At 41.7% G+C, this 26,674-nt stretch overlaps 3 protein-coding genes across 4 annotated transcripts; all 3 read right to left on the bottom strand.

Annotated features, from left to right (window-relative positions):
• On the bottom strand, positions 1–7,387 carry LOC308108390 (rac GTPase-activating protein 1-like). Its single transcript, XM_080461259.1, has 17 exons — positions 7,251–7,387; positions 6,766–6,865; positions 5,955–6,157; positions 5,695–5,846; positions 5,454–5,523; positions 5,282–5,335; positions 4,557–4,631; positions 4,306–4,423; positions 4,042–4,187; positions 3,471–3,635; positions 3,289–3,384; positions 2,908–3,106; positions 2,671–2,776; positions 2,363–2,495; positions 2,035–2,143; positions 1,757–1,865; positions 1–1,238 (listed from the first exon to the last, which is right to left on the bottom strand). Exons 2-17 carry the CDS (start codon positions 6,848–6,850, stop codon positions 1,163–1,165), a joined length of 1,896 nt encoding a protein of 631 aa, XP_080317385.1. The 5' UTR covers positions 6,851–6,865; positions 7,251–7,387; the 3' UTR covers positions 1–1,162.
• Positions 7,388–12,217: 4,830 nt separating this feature from the next.
• Positions 12,218–15,529, bottom strand: LOC308108282 (major intrinsically disordered Notch2-binding receptor 1-like; the record flags this gene model as incomplete). Its single annotated transcript, XM_080461111.1, has 3 exons — positions 12,218–12,412; positions 12,999–13,217; positions 13,553–15,529. 3 exons carry the CDS (start codon positions 15,527–15,529, stop codon positions 12,218–12,220), a joined length of 2,391 nt encoding a protein of 796 aa, XP_080317237.1.
• A 2,463-nt stretch (positions 15,530–17,992) lies between these two features.
• Positions 17,993–26,562, bottom strand: evc (EvC ciliary complex subunit 1). 2 transcript variants are annotated; one of them, XM_080462319.1, is made up of 20 exons: positions 26,160–26,562; positions 25,957–26,070; positions 25,739–25,825; positions 23,782–24,005; positions 23,604–23,688; positions 23,432–23,530; positions 23,191–23,319; positions 22,945–23,106; positions 22,643–22,859; positions 21,699–21,847; positions 21,361–21,459; positions 21,066–21,278; positions 20,888–20,997; positions 20,502–20,703; positions 20,139–20,363; positions 19,906–20,026; positions 19,162–19,264; positions 18,936–19,062; positions 18,738–18,837; positions 17,993–18,640 (listed from the first exon to the last, which is right to left on the bottom strand). In XM_080462319.1, exons 1-20 carry the CDS (start codon positions 26,322–26,324, stop codon positions 18,492–18,494), a joined length of 2,880 nt encoding a protein of 959 aa, XP_080318445.1. In that variant the 5' UTR covers positions 26,325–26,562; the 3' UTR covers positions 17,993–18,491. The 2 variants fall into 2 exon arrangements, with proteins under 2 accessions (XP_080318445.1, XP_080318446.1); XM_080462320.1 differs by having other exon boundaries at positions 18,418–18,632; positions 26,160–26,540.
• Positions 26,563–26,674: the final 112 nt, after the last annotated feature.

The following is a 26,674-nucleotide window of genomic DNA, read 5'->3' as shown; positions in this document are numbered from 1 at the left end:
AGCGGTCTCTCCATGTTTTATTTTTAGCTCAGCTGCGGACTTTTGTGTTTTTCCGCCATTGAGCAGAAACAAAAGGAATGAATGTTAACATTCAGTCCACACGATCTTTGGTGAAAGCAAGACAATCAGACATAATATTTCATGGAAATAAAGGAAGAATATAAAGAGAGTACAAGAATATGGCAGATAAGTAGAAATCATTGCAGTGTTACATCACATCTGGCTGGATTCAGTTTATACTCCCTAGCAGCTAATACATAACTTCGTATCATCGTAATCATTGCATTAGAGTCTTGTTAAAGTGATGATGAGAGCAGCAAAGAGAAGATTTATTTAAATCCCATTAACTTAAAAGGCACAAGGAAGTTTCTGTGATTAGAAATACTTAAGTGACTGAATATTTTCTAAATATTTCTAATTAAATCGTCTCATTTATTCTTCTGAGGCCTCACATCTGTACTGAACTGTCTGATTTAAGCTGACTAACTTTCGTAATAATGTGCATCAGTGTAAGGACTGTCAGGAACTCTGACTGATTATGTGCAGAATATACAGTAGATCCTCTTCATTGGGTAGGGTTTGCATATGAAAAGTGGTGTAAGAGCAGCCTCTGGTGGTGTTTCTTCACCAGGTAGAACAAATACATTTCACTTGGCATTTTCCATAGTGTGCAAAATGCAATGCCTTTCCCAAAATATATCAGTGTTTAAAATTTAAAAAAGAAAAGATGAATATACATTAAAGCACATCGACAAGAATATAAAAACTGTTTGTGAATGATGACAAAGCGACCAAACCCAGAGAGGCACTGGCCAGTGATTTAACCTTCCCCTCTATGTGCACGCTGCTCACTGTGGTCACAACGACAGTTTCACAGACAAACCACATTACCAATTACTTTGTCAATAAAAAAATCTTTTTGCAATTACATACCTCCCTCAATGTGCGAGTAACCACAGTTTTGGGGAGGAATGACTTTTCATTCTTTCAAACAATATTTGGTTAGAAAATTCAGGCATGAAATTTGAATGTTCTCAAACTGCAGTCATTTTCCCACATGATTATTGGACTATAGATAAACGGATTCTGTTAGTGCAGTTAGTAACTTGGTATGAATGATTATAGTTTGTGTCCCCCGCCCCCGCCCCCTCCCTCATTGATGTTACTTCAACTGCGGAGATGCAAAGAAGTTGCCCTGGTGCTTGGAGGCAGAAGTTGCTTTGCTCTTGCTCCCAAATCTGTAAGTGGAGAGAAAAGAAAGGGACGAAGAAATCATCTTAGCTGCCGAGCTTAGCAGAAAATTCAGGATGTCAAAAAATAAATAATGAAAGTATTCTCAATAAAATGGCGATTGATGACATAGTGTTTTTTTTTAAGTTGTCATGTAGTATTTTTTTATATAGTTTTTTTCCCCCCGTGTTAATGGCATCATTAATAGTCACTCAGTCGCTTCAGTAAAGGCGTGGCAAGCATGCAGCCGACGCAGCGGGTCCAATGTGGCCCTCAGGAAGACATTGCATTTTGGGAACATTTTAAAGAAGTCATTAACTGAAATGTTCCCAGTAATTATCCCCCAGGGGTCACTCAGTTTGAGTAAGAGAATCTCAAAACTGAACGTCAGGTTTGTGTGAGGCTGTTGTCGCTACTCATCAAGCATGGTGGTCGCACTACGGGTGGGTTCAGGACAACATCGGTGCTGAAATCCTTCAGAACTGTGTTTAACAGTAATTTAAGAGTACAGGATGGGTGATCTTACATGGTGGTACTGGACAGGGTGTGCATCATGCGTTGAGACAGTGAGCCAGAGGAAGGGGTTTTAGCCATCATCTGATGCTCTGGAGTGGTCAATGGTCCCAACATGCTCACTGTGGAAAAAGAGATCATCAACACAGTTAAATTAGTTCCTGTACCAAACACAGTTGAGGAACGTAATTATTTTCAAATCAGAATAAGAATTTCCGTCTCTAATGTGCTCGACCCGTTGACCAAATCACCAAATCATTTAGGAAGTCAGTGCACCTCACATTGATGTACCTTTATGCTTTGGAGTGTCTATGTTGTGAGTGTTGTCCATGTTTTCAATATCTGGATAAGCAAACTGACTCCAGTATCTTTCTGGAATACTGAGCAAGCGCTGAACAACCTGAACAGAGAGAGAACATGTATACAGTCACAACCACAGGAAAGGACAAGTGCAGATTGAAAAACAGTTATATTTTCAGTTTTCATGATTGTCAATCTTTGGAATCATAGTTCAACATCATAGGGTTATAATTTTGTATTGCATATTGTAATATGCCCAGAGACACCACAATGTCGCCCACTCCGTTCATGGATTATTGTCAGGCCAACTGTTCTTTACCCGGGGTTGCCTGGTGGTGTCATGCAGGATGGTCATAGGCTCGGGCTCGGGAACTGCATGACCCACAAGGGTCGGCCCGAAAACCCTGGCCAGATTGTGTACATCCATCTTTGTAGCCACACTTTGAGACACCCTGAAGAAAGAAGAAAGTTCAATCCGACCCGGACTGCAGAAATGTAGGAGGCTCCAACAAAGTTCCTAAGTTGTTTACCCTCATTCTGTTGTATACAGTAGATTACGCTAATAGAGTAAAGTAAAATGAGATAAATGATGTGAAGCAGCACTGAGATGCGATTAATAAAAATTACTTCTGCAGATGGATCATCAGGCAGGCCAGAGTGTCTCGGTTGGGTGGAGGCAGCTCACTGATGGTCTGATACAACATCGCAAGACTGTTGTCATCGTCCTCAATTTCTACAAAAGAAGAAAGGGGGGGGGGGGGGGGGGGGGGACACTTAGTGGCCATTCAATATAAATCCTCAGTCTGAGCAGTGTGATGTAAACACAGACAGAGAAAAGTGCCAACAGATCTCCATTTTTCTCACCAGCGGCTGTCATGAAGCTCTTGTTGAGGTGGAAGGTGAGCAGTGGCTCCGGGAGATTTCTGAGGAAGTCTTTGAGGACACCTGCAATGACATTGATGTCTTCTACTTTGCTAAGAGGAGGCAGGGTCTTTCCTCTAATGAGCTTCTCCTTCAGTTCCTTCACCGTGCGCTCATTGCCTGAAACTCTGTACAGGCCAACCTGGGGCAAGGAGAGATAAAAGAAAGCAGCTGTCATTGTTCGCCTGCCTCTGATACCCCATTACTACTAAATGAGATAACCAATTAGAGGGAAATTATCCCTTATTGTCTCTCAAGGGAAAGGATTAGAGCTTTAATATGAAGGTGACAAGTAAACAAGGACATTAATAAAGCCTCACTCACCTCATGCAGCCCTCTGTGTTCAATCTCCCTAATGCAGTAAATAACCAGAGTAGGGATCTGTGGGGCAGTGGCTGGAGCAAAATCGGCGAGAGTCACCTAAAGAAAATCAGATGCCGTCACATACAATGACAACATGGGGGAGATGATGAAATATGGAGCGCAGGCAAAGATTATGGCTGTACTTCTGCATTCTTGAGGGGCGTGCAGGCGACTGAGGGATCACAGGGCAGAGGGCAGTGCTCACGACACTCCGGGTGGCTCACAACTCTGCAGTCCTGGCAGCGAAGATACACCTTGCCGAATTTTGTTCTTTTTCCACACGGTGCACAGAACTCAGACCTGATCACCTAAGTGAGCGAGACGTAGCAGTGTTTAGAGCGGAAAAGCATCTCATCAATACATCAGCGCTGAAGGAGCCAAACCTCCACAGAGATCAGGGGATCTATACGCCCTCTGACTGGAAGAGTTTTTGCATCTTCAAATACTCACAAAAAATCTTAATCACAAATATAAAGAATTTTCTATTGACCAGTTTAGCATATTCAGATAGAGCCTATTAAAATGTTCCACACCTGCAACCATTGACAAAATATTAATTAGTTGTTCAGATGAAAGCAATACTGGCCTGACAAAGATCGAAACACTGTGAAATGTTTTGTGGCTTAAATATGAGAACAGGCATATTTCCTTTAGTTTTGAAAGTTGTAATGTTCACAGGCAGTGAGAAGTACGACACAAAGGACTCAGTCGTACTGTTTTTGAGACGAAGTGGTGCTTCTTTCCTCTTCTATCCATTTTGGGTGTTTCTTGTTTGGCTTTAAAGTTTGGGACCAGTGAGCTCGGAGCCTCACTAACGGCCTCAGATTGGTCAGTAGTTGTATCCTGGCACGCTGGAGCAACTGAAAGTGAAACAACAGCATTAAAACCCTCATTTAATTTGAGGTTGTTTTTTTTGTTTGTTTTTTTAAATGACACTGGCATTGCAACGAAAGAGTGACAGATACAGAAAATCCTCACCACTCTTCTTTCTGCTGCGTGTCCAGTGAGGCACCGCTTCAATGGTGGAGACGGCCTCCACAGCTCCTCCGTTCATGGGCACAGTGATTGTTGTTTTGGCCACGATGGACTCATTCATCTGAATGTCAGGGGAGGAGAAACACGATGGGATTTTTCTCAATCAGAAGATAGCATCGGGCAAATAACTGTATTGGCACAAGCAGTTGATAGAAATGTTATAGAGCTGAGTCAGCTGCAGAGGTCAGCGTTACCCTGTCTGATGCCCGGCCTGTGGAGCGAGGTTTCTTCATTGCCTGAGGGGGAACTTCCAGTTTTCTGGAGGAGCGCTGGGAATTGAAATGAATTTTCAGAAAAGGGGTGCAGCAAATATTGGGATTAATTTTAGCTGATGAATTAAACTCCTGCCAAGGATATGTTGAAGGCTGAGAGTCAGGGGTGTCAAACTCAGGATCCAATAGCCAAAACAGACCCGCCAGAGGGTTCCAAGCCGGCCCGCGGGAAAAATTTATAGATAAAATCGTAGAAACACTTACTGGAAATAACTACTGTTTTCGATTCATTTATTGGGGATTGCAGTGTTGACAGACCTCAACACTGCAGCAGTGTAAGATAGCGGTCTTACTGATGAAGCAATATGCATCAAGCCATAAGCTGGATTTGTAAAACTCTGAATGCTGCAAATAAGCATGTTTTTGGGGGCATTTCTCTGTAGTTTGAAACAAGGCCACGTCATTAAAGCAGGCACATCATGCTCAACTTAAGTTTTTGTGAGAAAAAAATAAAGACAAATATATTTCAAAGAAATGTTTTTGTACCATTATTGCAGTCCACCAATGAAAAACATGGCATTTGTTAAAGATATGTATTCAAAGGTTACTGTGCTACTGGCCTGGCCTCACTGGATATCAAGGTGGGCCGTTTGTGGCTCTGGACAAAAATGACCGACACTCGTGATGCAAGTTGAAACACAACTTACTCTTTTCTGGCGTTTGCGAAGTCTGACATTCTTCATCACAGATGAATCCCAATCCTATGGCGAGAGACCGAGTTTAATACACTACAGCTCCTTGAAAGGCATGCCCACACTATTTATCCTGCAAATCTCCCAAAACATGCAGTGAAATGTTTAACAGGAAGAGTACGATTACCAGAGAGTCATCCGTTTGGTCATAGCTGATGTCTGACAGCAAAGAAGTGGATTCATCGATCACAGACAATCTGCAAAATAAATCAAAATTGTGTTTCTAGTATTTACAGGTTAGCTTTCACAAGATAACCCTTAAATCATTTGTCCGATACCAGTATTAAACCTTTTACTTTCAACTCAATGTTTCACAGGAAATAAATGTGCACCCTAGTTTTATTACGTTCACATTCAGAGAGTCTGACCTGTGACTAGTGTTGAGATTAGATTTAGTAGCTTGAGCCGCCTGGGAGTGGGCACTGAGGAAAGCCAGGGCTGAGCGCTGCTCCTCACTGAGATGAACGCTGTTACCATTGTCGGCAATCAGCAAATCCCGGATCAGCTGGAGCTGTCGCTCCTTTTGCAGAGACAGACCGGAAAACATTCATAAGTTTCTGAAGCTCAGTTATTAGTCATGTTCTATAAAGCATGGTGAATGGAGTTATTCAAATATTGCGGCACAGACCAGCTTTTCGTGGACGGCCTCAGCCTTCTGCCGCCGACGGACCTCGACATCCACCTGGTTGCGGGCATGTTTTAATTTAACTTCCAGAGCCCCTCTCTCAGTCTCCACTTTGGTCAGCGTCTCCTTACAGGAAAGCAGCTCCTCGCCCGTCTGCATCCACTTCTTGCGACAGTCCTCGAAGTTTACAGCCATCTGAAGGAACTCTGAATAACAAGACAACCACAAAAGACATTGTGGCTCTTTTCATTAGGGCAGTGTCATTATAATACAAATTACCCAGAGAGAATGATCACAGAAGGACGCACAGAGCTCTTTTGGTAGCTATACCACATGTTATCCGGTGTTGACAGAGAAAGTTTAAACAACTTTGATCATCATGAGTGCCACAGCAACTTCATCCTCACTTAGAAAGCGTCACACTGACAGTACTAATGTAATGAAAAGAACTATGCCTCTTAATTTTATTAATCAAAATACTTGCATTTGATGTTTTTCTTCTGGAAGACAGTGTTATATGGTAATAACAAAAGTATTAAAACTGATCACCTATTCAATTGCAAGTAGTCTCACAAGCCTCAAGTAATATGGACAAGAGGCTGCATGTGTAACATGATCTACCATCAGTTTTTGCATTCTATACAATCTAATTCTCGCTCGAACAGCGTTTCATTTTCTTGGGAGGGAAAAACAACCAGTCCTTTGTGTTTTTGCCTGTATCTTAGTCTGTAGTTTACTGCATTAAATGTGCCACATGTACCCCAAGTGTTGCACAGATGTGGCAAATACCAAAACAAAGCGTGTGGAAACTCACGTGGCTCAATGCTCTCATTCAGACCGTCGGCCTGGGCTCTGAGGCTCTGAAACTGGTTGTACAGGTTCATCACCGATGACTCCATTGTCGCTTCTTGCAGCTGGATTTTCAGAAAACATCCATTCAGATTAATATGGAGAAATGGGTCAGTTGAATTATGAAGTTACTTTTACCCGAGTGTCGTTTTAGTGCCAGTTTGGCCTACAAACCACTCATTTCAGGCATTTTAACCACCAAATGCCTTAAATACCAGAGCAATGACGTAAGACCAGGGCGCGTAAACGAAATCTGCAACTCGTTGGGCAGATTATTTCAAACCACGGCAGAGTAATCAAATCAATGTCTGTCCTGCTGCTCAGGAATAACTTTCACTTACTTACTGGTTGTAACGACAGACACGAAGCGACCAGCTAACAGTGAGCAATGCAAGGAGACATGACTTTACAACCTTTTGCTGTGTGGATGGAACAAAAACAAAGAGTTACCTGTACGACACGGTCCCTGTGTTTATCCGACGAGTATATAATGCTGGAACGGCCAGTGTAAACGGCAGCTTGGAGATGTTTTATCGTCCCGTCGGGAGCAGAAGTTTCCACATTCCTCTCCAAAGTTCAAAATCAGCGCCGCTTTTCTTCTTCCTCCTCAGCAGGGAGCCCGCGGACTGCACGCGATCTGTCGCCCCAGCTGGCCGGAGGTGGAACTGCAGTAAGTTGCGTTAGACCAGAGGCGTCAAACACATTTTAGTTCAGGGACCACATCATCTTGAGAATAAAGCCATAGTAACATTCACATTCAAACATTAAAAGTTTTTCTTTGATGGGGTCCAAGTATACATGATGAAAATGTCAATATTTTTGCTCAACCAAACAAATTACTATCAGAAATGACTCCAATCTCAACATAAAGCTATAATGAAATGTCACCAAAAAAACCTCTCCTATCGCTGTCGTATTATGCAAGTTTTTACGAACTCACCATAATAGTATAGCTTTTAGACTAATGCTAGTTTGCTCACAGCGAGGTAGGTAGCTTCAATGCCATCCTGATAAATCAGCTCAGGTCTGAGTGTCGTGGCTCATACTCATAAGAAATGTGTTAATTTGCTTAGTGGTTTGGTAGGCTGCATCTGAGCCTCTTGTGAACCAGCTTTGGAGCATGGGCCTTATGTTTCACACCCCGCTTCTTCAGCCTAATGCTCACGGAATTGGGAATTCAATCAAAAATACTTTATAACTGCACTGAAATAAAGATTTTATCTGACGCTCATATTTGTGTTTCTGACAATTCTTTAAATGTCACTGCACATATCTAACTTCATTTTGTATTAGAAAGCGATTACCCAGTGTTGAAGAGATTCTGGAGAAGATCTGGGAGGAATTCACTGGACTCGATGATGATACAGAGTTTATTACAGATGAAGTTAATATGTATCTGGGGGATTTCAGAGTGCTGCACAGAGGACTTGCTATTCTAATTCTGAAGAGCCGACCTTCAAAGAACGTATTCATGAAGAGATTCAAAGCATACTAAATAGGCAGAATTTAGATAAGGAAATGTATGGATTGTCAGACTGATTCCTGTCAACGTCCCAAAGGGAAGCAATATGTCTTTCATATGATACATTTGGTAAAAGAGCTGAAAGTGCAGACAATATGTCAGATCAAGTTGAATGGGATCTATATGGAAGTGTGACGGTAATAATTTTTCGTCTTTGAGCAATCAGAAAGTATGCATCATTTCTTGGCAAGACTGATTTCAAGTTATATGAGACAATATTGAGCAGAAGACAAATCTTCTGTGCGAGACAGATATATTCACTGGCATATACTGAATATGGACAATATGAAGGGATTCCGTTATGTAACAAGTATATCCAAACTGCAACTTCCTCTACTTATTATACAACTCTGATTATTTTAAAATATTCAACGATAGGCTTAGATCAAGTCTGACGAACAAACCTGTTATAATAGATGACTTGATTATTTTTGGCTACTCTGTTTCTGTGTGATGAATTGAATGAATGCTGATGTGCCGACTGTGATCTGCTTTACACTGAATTTACATGCATGTGGACGCACACACACACACACACACACACACACACACACACGCACACGCACACGCACGCACAAGCACACTCACACGCACACACACACGCACTTGTACATCCTGTTTCTCTTCAGAGTGTCTCCTCTGTCTAGGTTTTTTTTTAGCTGAAAGTGAGCCAGGTCAAAATGATGATGGAGCAGAATCACAGCACTTGTACATTAAAAGAGAAAGAGCTGTGAAACCCTTGAGGGAAGACCTTTTACTTTCATATTTGGATCACTTATCTCTCTGTTTGGCCTGTGATGGACCTCCCCAGGTTGTACTCTGCCTCTCCCCGTGTGTTGGAATTTTATGTCAAAATCATCATCTTTTTCATAGATTATTTCTCCTTTTGTTTTTGGCACATGAGATGGACACAATCATGCTCATCAATAGTGAATGGCTTATATGAGTGCGCCAGTAAATTTATTGACAATAACTCAAACAAACACGCTGAATCGAATGCAGAGGGTACAATTCAATAACTCATTAGAAACATTTAAACAACTCAGCATCAGTTAAAAGTTTATTTGTCTGTCACTGTATGATTTGTTTTAAATCTATATTGGCTGTCTACTTCAGCTTCACACTTGTCCCCAGTGCCGTATGTGAGTCTTAAGTGCTCTGAGCCCATTACAATTGATTCGAGATAATAGGGTCTGTCAGTCAGTCAGTTTGTGCCCTTTCTCTTTATTAATTATTCATTTTTATATGTACATTTCTTCCAGTCATGGATCATTTAACGGTCTGATTCCTCTTGTTAGACCAATCACTGTCTTCCCTGTCTTTAACTGAGAGGACTCATTCTGCCCTCCGCAAGCACAACCAAACACTTTACCCAGAGAAAAAAGGGAAGTAATTACATTTCTAAAACAGTTCCTTTCAGTAGACATTTTTCCTTTCAGTGTAGTGGAAGGAGTGCATGTTTCTAATGTATTGCATTAGGTCTCCATTCATTATTTAACAAAGCAGACGAAATACTGTAAAAGGCACATATCTGTTTGTCTAGTTTAAACAGGCAACATAAGCCAACATACACCCCTTCAGTATACATATGTATAATATTACCTGGTCCATAACATACCATTTTATTCAATGACAAATATTTAGTTTAAGGCAGAGTGTTTACCTGAGTAATGAGTTGACAGATATTCATTTGTTCAACTTTTCTGATCAAATGATCTTCTCAGGTGTTAAAAAAAAAAAAAAAAGTGTCAGAACTGGCTAATACACCGAAGTTTCAGAGGAAGCACCTGCAGATTGTGCTGACTCCAGGTCAGACCTCTGCAATGGCACCATTGGAAGGGTAATGGATTCACAAACAGGCTCATGGGGAACACTTGGCAGATAAGCAGTGAGTCTACTTAGTAGTGCACACCCTCTGTACATCCTGCACGTATTTGTGTACGCAAAGCAAAGTTTATAAGCTATGATAACACAAACAAGCTTTGTGATACAGTTTTTTTTTTTCTGCTTGTAAGCAGTATTTGTGTGCCCTTTGAGTGCACTCCTTTGAGGGACTAAAGTGCTTTTCTATTGTCTTTTTGGCATTATGCCTTTACTGATAGTGGCAGTATTGACATACACAGACATTTTTGGATCTGAAGGAGTGACCTGCATGAAAAAGGCTTTATGAGCTGAAATTTCAGATGTGTGTGTCACAATTGAAACTTTTGACTCCTGCACATCTACAGGTGCATCTCGCAAGAATTTGAATAAAGAGTAAAAGTAAATGTTTCCTCAAATCCAATTCAAACTGCGAAAACATTTCAGATTTATCACACATAAATCAGAATAGTTCAAGCTGTTCTTTAAAATGACTAACTTATGTCAAGAAATGAAATAATACAGCATCTCAAAATATAAAAATACAGTTTTTTGTGGGATATTTTTCAAAGAGTCATATTTATGACATTCGAAATCTGCATCTGCATTGTTGAAAAAGCAAAGTTCCAAGTAACATGCATGGACTCCTAAAAAAACAGACACAAATGTGAAGTCTATAGTGAATAATTTTAGTTGAGTTTCATTGAATCATTTGGACGTTGTGGTTAATAATGGGATTATATCGTATTTCAATTTGAAAATGTGCCTTAGTGTTTGACCACATTTGATTATTACATTACAGCTTTAGTCAGAGCGCAATGAACTCCATTCTGTCAGTCTCAGCAAAAACTGAAGATGCAAGCTTTTTAATGGCAGTATGCACTGTGTTGAATACCATTATTAACCATTACGCTCTGTGTTAACCTCTATGGATTTTTTTAAAATCTGGCGCCAAACGTTAACAGGATGTTTTTACCAAATGGGAAGTCACAACACTATCAAGTGAAAAGAAAGCCAGATGAAACTGTTGGTGCTAAGTGAGTCGCAGGTATGTGGAAAAGCTCTGACGGAGTGAGCGCTGTGAGAAGATAATGCACATAGGTGCACTCCAAACATCCCATCAATTGAATTACAAGTGGGATCTCCCACTCAGACAGTGCTTCCTGGAAAAGGCTCCCTCCTTTTTTCCATTGTTCCAGAGCCAAAGGTTCATCAACATCAACAACAGCCTTTCATTTCTTGAAACCTGACGCTTGGTAAACACTCTGCCTCACAAGGCAATCACATTCATTCACATTGGATTAAACAGCAGATATATTCCAGATTTTGAGAAAAATGGGTGATAAAGTCTATAAAAATATTTTTTGAAGTAATTTAAGCATTTGTAAGAGGCGTATCTTGTTGATAAAGGTGCATTTAAGCTAAAAGTTATAGATTAAAAAGAATCCTGTCCACATGACCTAAGACTATTGTTGATGTAAAACTCAAATGTACTGATGAAACTTTAATCTTGAACCAAAGTGAAAGAAGCTCTGCATTATTGTGAAGAGGACAGAAAGGCAGGCAATACTCGCAATGCATTTAAACAGTGTTGTTTCACAGAAAAGTGCAGACAAAATAAGAAAGAAATAGGTCCCTTCTGCATTGGCTCAGTATCACTACCTTCAGCATATTCTGTCGGAGTATTTCTGTTTAACTCTTTAAAACTCATTTATTTTCTTCTTTCTTGAAAGGTATTAAATCATTGAATGAAGAAGCATGACATGGAAACATTTTCTATAACTGCATGTGGGAATGACTTGTGTGGAATCAGAGTTCCAGCGAGAAACCTCAGATCTTCCGGAGATAATAAATACCAGTATGGCATGCAGAGGAATGGTACGAGGCACAGACTGTCCAGGTTTGGAGTATTTCCGACTTTCATCTACTAATTTCCTTGACGTGCAAATTCCTGCATGCAGCAGAAAGCCGCTGACAAAATGCAACTACAATAAAAAAAAAAAAATTGCCTATCGGGCGGGCTTTCTGTGAGCCTTCAGACGCTCATGGTGCAGACAGGAATGACGATGATGAGGATGATCACCACTGCGAGGATGATGAGCGCAAGCAGCTTGCAGACCCTGGCCCGGCGGAGGTCAGCCTCCTTGCGTCTCAGCAGAGCGTCGTAGCCCGGAGTGTAGATGTCGTCCATCCAAAACTCCACGTTATTGGGGTTCAGAGACTCCTGACCCTGTTAAACATAATGCTGTTTACTTTGACAGCAAATACACAGGCACATCTGTTGAAAATAACTGAGTCTAACATCATGTGATATTGTTATTTTGATTTACTACAAGCAGAAGCAACAAATTCCAAATGCGGACATTGCTGTAATTTTTTTAGGTATTTCTAATTTTATTAGACATATTGGAGGACAATTAAACTCAATCAAATGTCTGCAACTGAGGGTGCAATAAAACATCCAGGGGTCAAAAAATAGATGATACTTTTACTGAATAACTTTTGAGAAGATTTATTTGTGCTTTTTTAGCACAAATTTTGTTTGCTTAGGATTTTACTGAATTAAAAGTAATGTAACAGTAGTTGTACTTGGCTACAAATTCCCAGCAGGTTTTCCAACTCTGTACTTATTACTTTACTTTTCTTAGAGCTGCATTACGCATCCACAGATAAAGCACATGCGTTTTAACAAATAACAGACAGAAGACTTGATTAAGATATTTATAGACTTAAAACACTGACTCGATATGAAAGATGGTACAGAACAAAGTGAGATGTTTTTAATAAGTCCAGCCCTTTGAGTTCAACAATCGTACCTGTAAATCGAGAGGTGAGATGCGTGCCTCTCTGTCGTCCACGGTCCATATGGGCCTTGCCCTCCCCTCTGTCAGTCGGGGCTCCATGACCTTCCCAGAGGAGAGTCTACCTGTCAGACTGCTGTCTTTGTGACGAAACAAGGACGAGTTAAGCACTTGTTCCACCAGACTGGTGGACTTTTGGGAGAGTAGGTTGGTGGTGCTGCCTGATTGTTCTGCCTACAGGGAAAAAATAACCAAACATTAATATTATATGTATAGGATGTAAAACAAAATTAAAAAAAATACAGGCAGTACCTTTTATTACATAACTCACATCATTACTTAAATCCAATGCATTCATGTACTTAAATTGGAAAGCGATGGCTCTGGTGAGTGATGCAAAGAAACTAAATACACTCTATAGGAAAATTGTATTGACAGCATACTATTGTGCTGCTGCAGTTGCTGCTATGCAGTGAAATGCATACTTAATATGAAGCAATGTTTGTTCATTTTATCACACATTATTCAAAAATACAATATACCAGTACAAAGTAATGCATCTGAATTACCTGTCCATTTTTTCCTTGAGAACCTTTGCCATCTTTAGTTTTTGAAAAAGACACAGTCCAATCTCTTGCAGAATTAGGAACATTCAGCTGTTTGGCGTCAGAGACACTTTTCTCATCAGACAGCGTTTTAGAAACATGACGAGATGAGGCATCCTTCTTGACGTCTTTCACACCCTGAGAATCTGCCTGAGCTTTGTTGCTTTCCGTTTGGTCTCCGGCAGTGTTCCATCGACTCCAGTCTAGACTACTTGTACTGGTCCCTGGAAATAGATGCCCAGACAGAGGCTGGGCGTCCGATGCATCAGAAGGAGACACAGGGTGGCTCATAAAAGAGGAGATGCCACTGAGAGGCTCCAGCCACCTCCCGCCAGTGTCCTGTCCACCACCCCCACTGATAGGCTGCTGGATCTTTTCATCCAGTCGCTGCAAAGCAGAGAGCACCTGAGAAATCTCAGCCTTCACATCATTCAGTGACTCCAGTTGTCTCTCTATCTGGCTCATACGGAGCAGCAACTTACAGACGCTGGTCTTCAGCCCATCGTCACTACTTTCCAAAGAATGGAAAAGCCTTTGGAGTTGACCGAGGCGGCCACGCCTGGCCTCATGGGTGTCCTGGTTAGCGGAGCCCTCGCTGGGGTGCAGGACTCCTGTGGAGCCACACATGCTAATATCATCCAGGAAACGAAATATGACACTGATGTCGTCCTCACAAAACTCCGGGTCATCTAAAGAGGTCATGAAGGAGAGGCGATCAGCGTGAACCAGGCTACGAAGTCGCCGGGCATCGGGTAGGTCTGTTTGTGTTCCCTGAGCTTTGACTCCATCAATATCTCCGAGCTCAACTCCTGCCGACATCCCCAGGATGTTTATAGCTGGGGTTGAGCGTCTTGGAAGTTTACCCGCAAGTAATTCCATCCCCTTTTCAATGGTGCTCAAGCTTATCCGGTCCTCAAGACTCTGGCTTTTATTGCTCCAGAATGGCCGTTTTTTCCTATTCGATTGAATCTGTCGTGGAGATGACTCTGGCACTGATCCGGGTCCAAAATAGGTTGAATCCTGTAGGTCATCGATGCTCTCATGTTTAGCCCGCTCATCTGGTGGCTGGTGAGCTAGGATAGGTGATGGGTAAGGATTTTGGATGAATTCAAAGCTCTGATTGTCGAAGCCTTTCTTCCCTGGATTTGGACTCAGAGATTCGCTGTTGACAGTCACCTGGGGTATTAGAGGCGGTTGGTTGTGGAAGTCCTTTTTAAAGATTTTTCTCTTCTGGTCAACTGATGATCCTTTCTCAGCATCAAACACCTCCATGGGCGCAGACTCTCCACTAGACTCGCTGTCGGTGTCCAGAGGCATGTAGATATTCTTCATAACCTCGTTAGGGACTTGACCGCTGGCATACAAAAGTGTGGTATGAGGCAGATCAAAAGACACAGCTCTTGCCCTGATGGGAGGGGAGGAGGTGAGTGAAGTGGGATCCGGGGGAAGACTTCCTCTCTTGTGGGCGGAGTAATTTGATTTTGGAAAAAGCAAGTGCTGATCAATAGACCTGCCGCCGGAGTCGGAGTGAGCTCGTGCTCTTTCTCGACCAGGAATGTTCAGCTGGTGGATTCCAGGCAGATTGGGGCCTGGGGAGTGGTCTACAGGGAGGACGGTCTGCATTCTCATTGGATGATCATCCAAAACCCCACCCGTCATCTGGATAAGATTGAAGATAGTTACTATATCTGCAGCAACGCCTATGGGTGATAGCCCCTGTCCTCTGGTGGAAACCCGGTCTCTGAACAGAGTGGCTGGGAAACATGGATCAGTGCTGGCAGCAGAAAACAACAAACTCCTGAGCTCAGTGAGGTGCTCGAGATCAAACCGGGTACTGACCATGCGACAGAGGTCCTGGAACGATAACCACTGCCGCATAGTGGCCAGTTCCTCTAGGATGCCCATGAGGACCCCGGGGTATTCCTGCTGCAGGGTAGCCATGGCTGCACACCTGTGTGGGGGAACAGAGCAGTTAATAAAGCAAGGTAATTGAAAATATTCTCACCACCAATCTAATTCTTGAAATATACATGAATTAACACCAACGTTGAAAATAATATACTCATAATCAGGAACAATATTGCAAATTGAGTAGAAGACCCATATTTGATAAGACGTGTTGTTTGCATTTTTATGAAAAACGTTTTGGATAGCACTTCATAAATGTTTAAAGTATTTACAGCATTTAGTACACATATTGAGTTTGTCATATTTGCAATCCTAATATACTTTAAATTATTATTTCATTATTGTGTGAAACAATGCAGATGACATGTCATTTAGTAAATTGATGTTGACTTTCAGTCTATATATATATATATATATATATATATATATATATATATATATATATATATATATATATATATATATATATATATACACACACACACACACACACAGTTTAGTGGCACTCTGTAAAGCGACCTTGTTTTTGGGTCCCAAAATAACTGATCATCTGATCCGGTGACGCTGTCACACTGCGCACATCTTTACCTCACTGGACTTTTTTATTTATTTTTTAAACCCACAGCTCTGGGACACGCTCACCACTTTACACAACACGTATATCAATACACTCGAGTGCATTTTACTTTTTTCCAGCTGTTGCATATGAAGCCGAGTCGTTATAAACAGGACGGGACATCTGCAGAAAATGCGCGGCGCTGGTTTTGCGCTCTGGGTCACCTTCTGGGTTTGTGTGTCAGGGTTTGAACAATAACAATGACACGATACTGCTGCAAGTAAAATTGAGGTTGTAAGCATTGCAATCAATAAATATCTCAGGTTTAGGTCATACTTGGGTTTTCTCCCCCCACTTACCTGAATCTACCGGTAAAGAATCACAGTTGCACTTGCATCCATCAAAAAAAAAATCCAGATTTACGCAAACAGCGAGGCCATCCTCCAAACGGCTCGGCTCAACCTACAACACGGGTTTCACGAGCTTCTGTGTTTGGAGCAGCGAGTATAGCCTACAGCCCAGGCAGCAGAGGAGAAAATTAGAAATCAGGTCATCTTCCCACAAGTCCCTGCAGTCCCCTACGGGACCTGAAAATACATCCAAACGGTTTTCCCCTCGCCACAGATCAGCCCACGACACTTGGAAAGCCAATGCGTCTCTGATTGATACATGGGAGCAGAGGCGTGCTCCTGAGTCCGACGGGTTTGAGGGGGTCCGAATCGAAGGCATATTTTCTCAGGGTGCCATTGCCATAATTGGCTATGTGTGCAAGTTGAGCATGCAAATAAAGGGGGCGATTAAAAATTGATGTCTGCTAATTGACACTCCTAAACGTCCAAACTGACAGTAAACCATAAGGTCCAGGCTAAATTGCCTGCTGCATTGCTGCACACACACACAGAGCTGCCTACCAGACTTCAGCCTTCACAGACTTTTCACCATTACTCTACATTATAATCCATAAAGGCTTGTACTTAAGACCCCATTAGACCAAGAGAGGGGCAAGGCTTTCATTGTTGAGTAGTAGCACTCTGCTGCAATCAGAGTGGACATCTCTAATTCATCTGACAACTCACTGAGGAGGGCATCCATCATCTCCTGTACTCAGGAATCAATGCAGTGAATGAGCCCTAGTTTGAAAAGCAATATGGGTGCAGGTATAGGCAGTGATGCATTACTGTGAGGCCTGTTGCTTGTTTGTTCTTTTTGCTGGATGCAAAATAAAAGTTGACACATTTACAATTTTTTAGGTGGTGCATTGTTTCAGAGTATGATTATAAAAAGATATTATTAAAGATATTTTTAATTGGCATTGCATTAAACTTGAGTCATGCCATAATTGAACAATAGGTGGCGGTGATGAGTCCAAGCCTTTATGTTTTGGTTGGTATTTGGAGTGCTTCACATTGTATGGAACATGAGCCAGCTCTTCATAAAATCTGTGCTTGAACCTTCTTATGCAAACTAATTTATTTGACTTAAGTTTGTAAGCTACTCAATCCTGCTCGCTGCCCTTTTTGTGGTTAAATGGTGATCACCTGTAATTATTAATGAGTACACTACACCACTGTGTAGGAGCAATGCTCTTTAGAATAACGTTTTTATGAATTTTTCTTCCATAGTGCTTTGAGTGACTCCATACACCATCTGGTGGTACAAATGTGTATCGCAACAATAAACGGCATGGAGCCTCACAAAATTGTGTTTTAGAATACATTAAGTTCTAGTTTATCCTTCAAAAGGAATTGGGTCATAGTGCTTTTTACTTTTGAAAAATGATCACGGAATGGATTGCATTGTCAAAACTGAAACGGTCTTATTTGATTTGGGGGTTGGAGGCATTCTTGTGCATGTTTTCTCTGGGTACTCTGATTTCATCCCACAGACCAAAAACATGCATTTTACTCATGGTGGACAGTTTGGTGGGAAAGTGAGAGAGATGAGGTTAAAATTGATTTATTATGTACATATTACAGATAATAGCTACAAAGCGGAAATGATACTGAGGATGGAGCTGCCATGCAGGAGAAGAGGAATGCCAGTGATGAAGGATATGCAGGAGATGGAGCAGATATGATCTACCGTGGCAATCCTTAACAGGGTAAGTAGAAAAGGCTGGAACAATAAGAAGATGTCTTTTAAATTGACTGAGTGTTTCTCTGTTAGCCCTGATATGGATGTTTAGCCTCCTGCAACCCTGACACGGATAAAGCAGTATGGAAGATGAACAGATGGATGATGTCATGGCATCTTTACCAATACTTTATTAAAAATATTGTTGTCACATTATTTTATCAAGACATTAATATAGAAAAGAGAGACAGATTATTTAATACTTTACAAATACATATAACAAAAACGGGCTTGCTGAGGTACAGATTATAGAAATGAAAGTAAACTTTTCACAGGGTAGTTTTGTATGAACACACTGGTAAGTTATCAGCTGAGATGAGAGTCGCGTTCTCTTTTCTTCTTTGGTTTAGTTTTCACCACTGGAGTAACAAAACTTGGAGTCAGTGAAGGATTCAGGGCAGGATCTAAAGCTGGGTTCAAAGCCAGCAGGTCCAAAATCCTGGCGCTCTGATCACCTTTTGAGAAAAACGTCATAAATGTCAGAAAATGGTGGATTGGTACAGACAGTACATTAAAACAGCAGCCATATTGTTAAAGCTAGAAGTAGCTCACCAGTGTTGTCGTCCTCATCACTAGGTTCTGGATGTGGACTGTGGAGAACAGGTATTCGGGCCAGTGCTGCCAGCTCAGTTATAAAGCGTTCTTCTGCCTCCTAATGGACAAAACAAAACAGTGTTCACAAGGAAATAAAGTTTTAAAATGTATTCTGTAATCCAGTTGAGATATAGCGTATACATGCAGCACACTAACCTGGGACTCTTCTTTGATCCTTTCCATGACTTCATCCTGAGCTGCTTTCCTCTGCCTTAGTTTGTCATAAATCATCTCTCGATCCAAATCACACTGATCCAACACCTTCCTCTTGTGCAGTTCAACTCTAATGTATAAAAAAAAACCCGCACAGAAACATCAACTTCAATGAGATCTAAGTGAAAAGTCTATCCAAAAAGAACAGCACTGCCCGTGTTAATTGTACCTCTGCTGGAACTCTGCGGACGCAGGTTTTTTGCCCCAGTTCACCAGCTCCCGCAGTAGCGCTCTGTTCAGCTGGCTGCTGCTGTCCTGCTTCTCACTCACATCTGAAGGAAGAATATGACGGCAGTAAAGTTGAAAGTTAAAAATATTGTTTGAGGGTCAGTCACTAATGAGGTTTGCCAAGATGGGAAAATTAAAAATCGGTAATAAACCGTCCATGTTGGTTTCATGTAATCTCAAATGACCTTGGCACATTTATAAAATGTGACCGCACCTAAAAAATCTCAAATATACCAAACACCACAAATCAGTATGCTTTTAGAAGTCTATATCGACTTGTACATGTACAGTAAAAACATATGCTTTTATAGTGGAGCTCAGGTTCACACTGACGAGAATTTCAGGAAAAAGTTCATTCTCAAATGTTGTACCACACATTGCATGAATCTAAATTCAGTTCATGTAACATAACCTGGTGATTTGAACTAATTTGACAATGACATTTGTAGCTGGTAACATCTCAGTGACTTGTGTAATACTCTTAAGTCTAAGCTTTGCCCTGTAATATATGGTACCAGATTAAAAGGTCACCTTAATCCACAGTGCTATTGCAGGTCTAATTCCAGAATGTTTAAATTACATTAATAACAACATAACTAGGTTATTCGTACAGGTTTAAGGAGTCATAAAGACCTCACACAGAAGTACAATATATATGTCTTGGGGTCTTTGATTGTTGTCTCACCCTGATTCTGTGGGAGTTTCTTTGTGATGTCCGCCAGGTTTGAATAGTAGCTCTGAACCAGGGCAGCGAGAGAGTCTTTGGTCACATAAACACTCTCTGCAGCAGCCTCTATCAGGTGATGCTTGGGTAAAAAAAAACAAAAAAAACACTTTGGTCATAAAAAGCTTTTCAAATGATTGCAGCTCATTGAATTTATTTTTAAATCAAATGGAACTAAAACCACTTCCACTCACCTTTAAGTCGTCGTCCTGTTTAGGGCAGGTCTGCGACCCACTGTACGAGTGACTACTCATCAGTTGGATGGTGTGGCTGAGGGCATTGCCTAGCAGCACCTGTGCGTGGCTCTGAAGGAGTTCTGTTCCCGTCTCCAGCTCGGACAGGAACTCCTGCTGGACGCTGTTCTCCAACAGCTGACTCTCAGGCCCCAGATGCCTCTCTGCCAGGCTGGCATTGCTATTCTGTCAATGTCAGTAAACAGTCACTATCATTCATTAAAATGCTAGGTACTCATACGTTGATTGTTACAGTAATACAGAATAGTTGCACAACAGCTCCTCAGATCCAGATCCCGTAGTCTGTCATACATTATCTCCTACCTTGAGGGATGAGTTCGCACAGGGTTGGCTTTTGCAGGGATCTTCCATCAGCAGAGCTCTGAAATCAGTCTGTGAGAGTGCCTTCAGCTTGGACAGTCTCATCTCCTTCAGCATGTGCAGACTAAAGTGCCTGACCACAAAGTACCTCTGCACCGCCACCAACAGGTGCTCATGTTTCTTCCTGATCAGCAGCCCCATTTGACTAGAAGAAAGATCAAATTCCACGATGTTGTTATTAGGCCCATAAACATTGATCTCAATGCTCCACGTGCGTTTATAGCCAAATCGAAGGTAGCGGTGTTTTGAATCTGCCGTCAGCCTGAAAACGGTTTGATTTACATTATCGACGTGCTTCAAATACTTTGCGACAGGTTTCTGAGATTCACCTGTTGAGTGTGTAGCGCTGTCTGGCTACGATATCCTGGAGGATCTTCATCTGTTCTTCACTCAGATGTCTCAGGCAGGACTGCACCAAAACAATCCCTTCACTCCATACCTACACAAGGAGACGCTAGTTAAGTAAGGAACTGATCAAATGTCTCTGATCTACTGCAGCACGTGTACCTGATCATCTCTATCCAGCTGGGCCTTGATGTTGTCCAGCTGCTGTCTGGTGGTGCCCTCCGCCTGCTGCAGCAGAGCAGCCAGCTCCTGCTCCAGGTCCAACCAAAGTTTGTCACAGTGTTCAGCTGACAGCTTCGTCTGGGCCCGAACCGACGCAAGAAACCGGTCCTTGGCGAGATCCCCGAGCTTCTTGGACCATGAGCCACGAAGTTTCTGAAAGATACACGATTATACCCGACTGATTTGCAACCACAAGCATGCACAGTGATATAAACATGAATATTCACACGTTCACCTTCCACAGGTCACAAAGGGCTTCCGCCACCCTGTTGTCCTGCTGCAGCTCCAAGTCACAGATCTGCTGCCTCTGCTTCATCAGGAGCTCCTGGTACGTCTGAGGTAGATGCCAGCCCAGATTTAGTTCCCAGCAGATATACATTTGGCGTTAAGTCCTTACGTAACATAATTTGTCAAGCTGAGAAGTCACTCCAGAAGCAAAACACAAATATAAACCAGGAAGCGCTCACAGCTACACCATATTTATAAGAAGTACTTTCAGGAAGCTTCTGGCCTATTTATCAGGTCACAGTGATCCCCGGTTCACACTGACATACGGGAGAAAAATGTTGTGACCTTGGAGAGCTCCTGTGGGTCACTGTGCATCTGCCGCTGTTCCAGTGTGCGACTCCTCTCTTTGGACTGGCTTCTCTCAAGCTTTTTCCTCTTGGACTCCTTTTTGCTGCACTTCTCGTTCACAAGATCGGTTATTTTCCTGCCACACTCTGGAACACAAATATTGAACTTTTAGATGAGCAGGATGAATATAATTATAATCATATAACCCTAAATAATCAGTAATTAATCAACCCTTATATTCCCACTCTACCCCCACTGACAGGATTAAACATGTGTGTTTCTTATAACTATAACTCCTAAATTGTAAATGATGTCTAGAAAATTTGAAAAGGAACAAAAGCAATTGCATATTTATTTGATAATTCAATGACCAAAAAACCAATATAGATCCAGGCATCCTAAATATCATTATAATGATATGATACATATACTATATAAGCAATGAACAGTATTTATAGAACAAATCTTGTGACCACAACACACAAACATGAGCACAAAACAAAAGCGGTGTGTATGACATCACTGTGACCAGTTCATGAGCACATGTAAGGACTGCTGTAGAGGTTTTCTTTGGCAGAAAGAGATTGAATAAGAGTGTGAGAGGCAAAAATGTTCAGTACTGTCCTAGAAGAGCCTGGCCTTATTTAAGGAGCTAAAAGGGATACTTAGAAAACGGTCTATTTAATTTAAGTTGAAAGTAGGTTACGTGTCCATTCATTACTATCTGCCACTGGAAATTCTTTGAGTATAGATGGAAAGCACATCTACACACAGCTTGTCAGTCTTTACTGTTATCACAATCATTTTTATTTTTTTTCTTGTCTTTCTTGATTGACAAAATGCTGTTCATAAAATGCTCCACCACCTTCTCTTCTGATGACAGAGTGAGTTTTAAGTCTTATCAGGCGAGGTTAAATCCATTCCCGGTCTCTCCCCCTCACCGTCACTGCACTGCTGAAGACCTTCAGTAAGAGCAGCCTGAATCTCCGAGAGTATCCTCTCCATGTGACTGAATCGCAAGACGTCGTCGCCCGTCAGCTGCTCCAGCGCTGTGGCGATCAAAGCCTGCCTCAGAGACACTTCCCCCCTCAGCAAGGCAGGCTGGGATTGAACCAGCCCTGTGACTTCCTCCCACCACAACAGCTTCTGTTGTATCCTCTGAGAAATTAAAATGTTCAATCAATCAGTCCTCACACAATGAGATAAGGATATGACTCATGGAAACCAGTTAATGCCGCTTTACCTTAAGATCAGCTTCTTGTACCTTCATCAGGTGCGTCTCCACTAACAGAAGTGTCTCAGTGAGAGAGAGAATTACTTCCTGTGCTTCATCTGGGGAGAAAATGCTGGTCTTCTTCAGAAGATGTTGGCACAAATCCTCCACCTGTCTGCTGAAGCTTCTGGACTGTGGAGAGACACGGACATTAATTAGCACAAGTTGAAAACCGCAGATTTTGAAACTATTCATTAGTCTGCTTTCTTTTATTACTGTTTGAATGCCACGTTCCAGGAGATCTTTCTGAGCTCTTTCAATTTCTTCAAGCGTGCAGGAAGCGTCACGACTCTTCTCGTTGACAGCTTGGCCTGTTGGCAACTGTTTTCTCAACTCACTTATTTCCTAAAAGGATAAGTGGTGACATTTCATTGTCCGACTCACGCAGAAAACCGACAAGTGCAGACACAACCCATTGTGCATGCAAGCATGAAAGGAACACAACTCTTCCTCTTACTTTCTCTTGCATCTGCAGGATGTTCTTGGAAAAGTCTGCATCGTTTTTGTCTTTTGGAAACCGACTGCTGAGAGTCAATTTCAGCATTTGCAGAAAAATCTAAAGTAAAAATGAAAGTACAAATTTAAGCATTTCTTAAGAACGGCCAGTGCGTGCAAATATCAAAGCTCACCAGATATTTTTCTTCCTGAAGTTGAGTGCAGTGATGCTGTATATCCTGCAGGGCCAAGCAGTAAAGGCTGATCCTTCCTTCAAAACTGGAGCAATCAGACAAAAGTTACTCACAGAGAAAAAGTTGCGCGTGTATTTTCACGAAGAGGTTCATGTTGTGTGTTTAAGGCTCAGCCTACCCCGTCTGCATCAGCGTGTGCGCATAATGAGAAACCCTGTTGAAACTCTGGTTCTGCAGGCTTTTGGGGACCAGCGATGAGGAGATGAACTGGCTGCTGTCGTCGTTGTCCTGCTCTTGGCTCAGAGACTCGCCGTCCGTGGAGGAGCAGGAGTCCTCGTTAGGCATCGCTGGCAACTTTGAGTGCTCGTGGAGTGACGGGTTCGACGCTCCGTCTGCTAAAGGCTGCCGGGCACAAGAAAAAGTCATCAGTCGCGAGTGGGGCACTGTTGAAGTGATTACATAAGCATGCTCTGCTGATTTCTGTTAATAACCACTAGAAGTTAAATGTTTGCATCGGTTACTGTTTCTCGTTCTAAAATCACATCCACTGACACACACTAACAGAAGAACTTGCTTCTGATCTGTGTCTATATTCAAAATTATACAATTAATACAGTGACATTAATAGATAATATACTCACTAATGAAATTGGGAGTGAAATAACAGCTGGATTACTTATTAATGATATAAATGATCATCTTCCTGTGTTCAGCATCTTTCATCAAATTCTACAAAAAGTCCAAAGCCCAGAAAAGGTCTCTCAGCAAGTGATCCGACACAGAACACCACCCTGATGGCAGTCATGGCTCTTGCTGAGGATATGGCAACAGCAATAGATAATAGAGAATGTACTGTGGGTGTCTTCATTGACTTAAGCAAGGCTTTTGACACGATAGAACAAACACTACTCTTAAGAAATCTTCAGAAGTATGGTGTCAGGGGTACTGCTTACACTTGGCTGGAAAGCTACCTCAGCAAATAGGAACCAGTATGTGCATATACATAATGATGATTCCAATAAAGAGACTATCACACATGGAGTTCCACCAGGCTCTATATTGGGGCCCAACTTTTATATATATGTGTGTGTGTGTGTGTGTGTGTGTGTGTGTGTGTGTGTGTGTGTGTGTGTGTGTGTGTATACTGTATATATATATATAAATGATGCATGTAATATGCTGGAAAAAGTTGATTGTATATCATATGCTAATGATTCTAGTCTATATTGCTCAGGAAAGCACCTGCATATGCTTATAGGCATCGTAGACAAAGAGCTTAGATTAGGAGCAACTGTGTTCCCTTAGAGGACATTTTATGATAAGAATCTCAGGAAAGGCAAAGAAAATGCAAGTTTTGTTTGTTGTTTTTGGTTCTGTTACACCAATTGCAGAAGCTTTTTGTGTATTGTGTACGGGGTGAGGCATAATACGTTGAACTTCAACTTTTCGGTCTACCTCTGCTTGTTTGTTTGCTTTGCTTTGTTTGTTTGTTTGTTTTCTTCATTCTTGCATTTGTTTATTTTTCATTCTTTTTGTATCTGTTTGACTGAATAAACCACTACTTATATAAATAAGCAACACAATTTCTTGCAGCTGTGTCCAATTTAGTTTAGAAGTTAAAAACCAATTTGATTTTAAGTGTAATATTACATTTTTTGCACAATGCTAATGCTACTTCACTAGTAACAAGGAAGGTACTGTGCTGCCACTTTCATACATTGAGCGTAAAACTCATAGATTAGAAGCTAAACAAGCTGATTCAAGTTCCTCCAATCAAGTTCTTCCTTTCTAATGTCAACTCAAGCCAATGTTTAGCAATTTTCTTGACATATCAGTCTTTATGACTCAGTTCAACAGTGAATATTTTGAAATAGGATGTTTTGTTTACTGAAGTTTTCATTATGATGTGGGTTTTTTTTTTTTTTAACTATGCAAGCTGGTCCTGCATACAAAGATCACAAATGAACCCTCTCCCAATTTTGGGCCATATGTTTAACGCCACTGATTCATAGTTATTCGTGGAACAAGATTGATCAGAAAATACAAAGGCAGGACCATCTAATAGCTTTGTAAAATTCAAACAAAAAGTACTTCTGTTCCACTATTTAGACATATGATACCAGTTGTGAACTTACTCTGTACTTTTGGTTGATGGGGTAAACCACCTTTGCTCTTGATGCAAATGCAGCCACATCACTGTTCATGGGTGGCTGCTTCTTCTCCTGGTAAATCAGCAAACAGGGTGAAAAAGTAATGATAATTTCATAAGTGCAGATCAAGTGTCAGCTGCATCACTAGTTGCAAAGCTCCAACAGCAGTCTGTCGGTGTTTTGGTGCAGTGAGGAGTAAATACTTTGTCCTTATTGGTGCCACTTGGAGCCTCCTTCCTGCTGTTGCTCACTAAGTCACTGTGGTTGTCGTACAGATCTCCATCTTCGGGTTCGAGCAGCTTCCTGGCGTTGTGACCCTGAAGGGGAAGCAGAGAGGAACGCGCATGTTGTGAGACCGTGATCGGGGTGAATGGCAAGAGGATCATTGCAGCATTGTGGAGCTCACTTGTCTGGTCAGTAGCAGAGGCTTCAGGCAGAAGACGTATAGAAGCGCAGCCGCGAGAATCCCCGACAATCCTCCACACACCGTGGCTGCTGTCAGCAGGCCGCTGTAGACGTGCAGAGACTCGGCAAAACTGACCAGAACGTCCGTCCCGCAGTCCTCCATCATGTCCAGCTTCTTCAGAGCAGAACGCCTCTAAAAGTTCGCGTCTTGTATATAAAACCCCACATCCACGTACTTTTGCATGTTTTCTCTTCCTCTAAAAATGCCTTAAAAAGCTCACATGTGATGCGTAAAACTTCTCACGAAAAAAAACTAAACTTATTGTACGTCTTCGTCCAGTGGGTGCGTAAGATTTAGGAGACGAGTAAAAACAGTCAAGCTAGCTGACAGGACCCGGAAGTCCGCTGTTTACTTTTCACCGTATTAGCACATTTCCTAGGCAGCGGTTCAGAAAGTTTTTGAAATTGTGATTTATGACTGTATGTAAAACTATTATGCACACTGAATTCCATGAA

The sequence above is a fragment of the Lipophrys pholis genome (genome assembly GCF_963383615.2).
Source record: "Lipophrys pholis genome assembly, chromosome: 4".
NCBI classification, from domain to species: Eukaryota; Metazoa; Chordata; class Actinopteri; order Blenniiformes; family Blenniidae; genus Lipophrys; species Lipophrys pholis.
The sequence above is the reverse complement of the archived record's forward strand: the minus strand, read 5'-3'. Positions and strand labels throughout refer to the sequence as shown.

Excerpts from the sequence above, each read along its gene's own strand:
- evc (XM_080462319.1), bottom strand. The coding sequence starts at position 26,324 with ATGATGGAGGACTGCGGGACGGACGTTCTGGTCAGTTTTGCCGAGTCT. Across the intron at positions 23,531-23,603 it reads TTCAGGAAGAAAAATATCTG|ATTTTTCTGCAAATGCTGAA; the intron begins GTGAGCTTTGAT and ends TTTTTACTTTAG. Across the intron at positions 18,641-18,737 it reads TGATGAGGACGACAACACTG|GTGATCAGAGCGCCAGGATT; the intron begins GTGAGCTACTTC and ends TTTTCTCAAAAG.
- LOC308108390 (XM_080461259.1), bottom strand. The coding sequence starts at position 6,850 with ATGGAGTCATCGGTGATGAACCTGTACAACCAGTTTCAGAGCCTCAGA. Across the intron at positions 5,847-5,954 it reads AGGCCGTCCACGAAAAGCTG|GAGCGACAGCTCCAGCTGAT; the intron begins GTCTGTGCCGCA and ends TCTCTGCAAAAG. Across the intron at positions 5,524-5,694 it reads AATCTCAACACTAGTCACAG|ATTGTCTGTGATCGATGAAT; the intron begins GTCAGACTCTCT and ends TTTATTTTGCAG.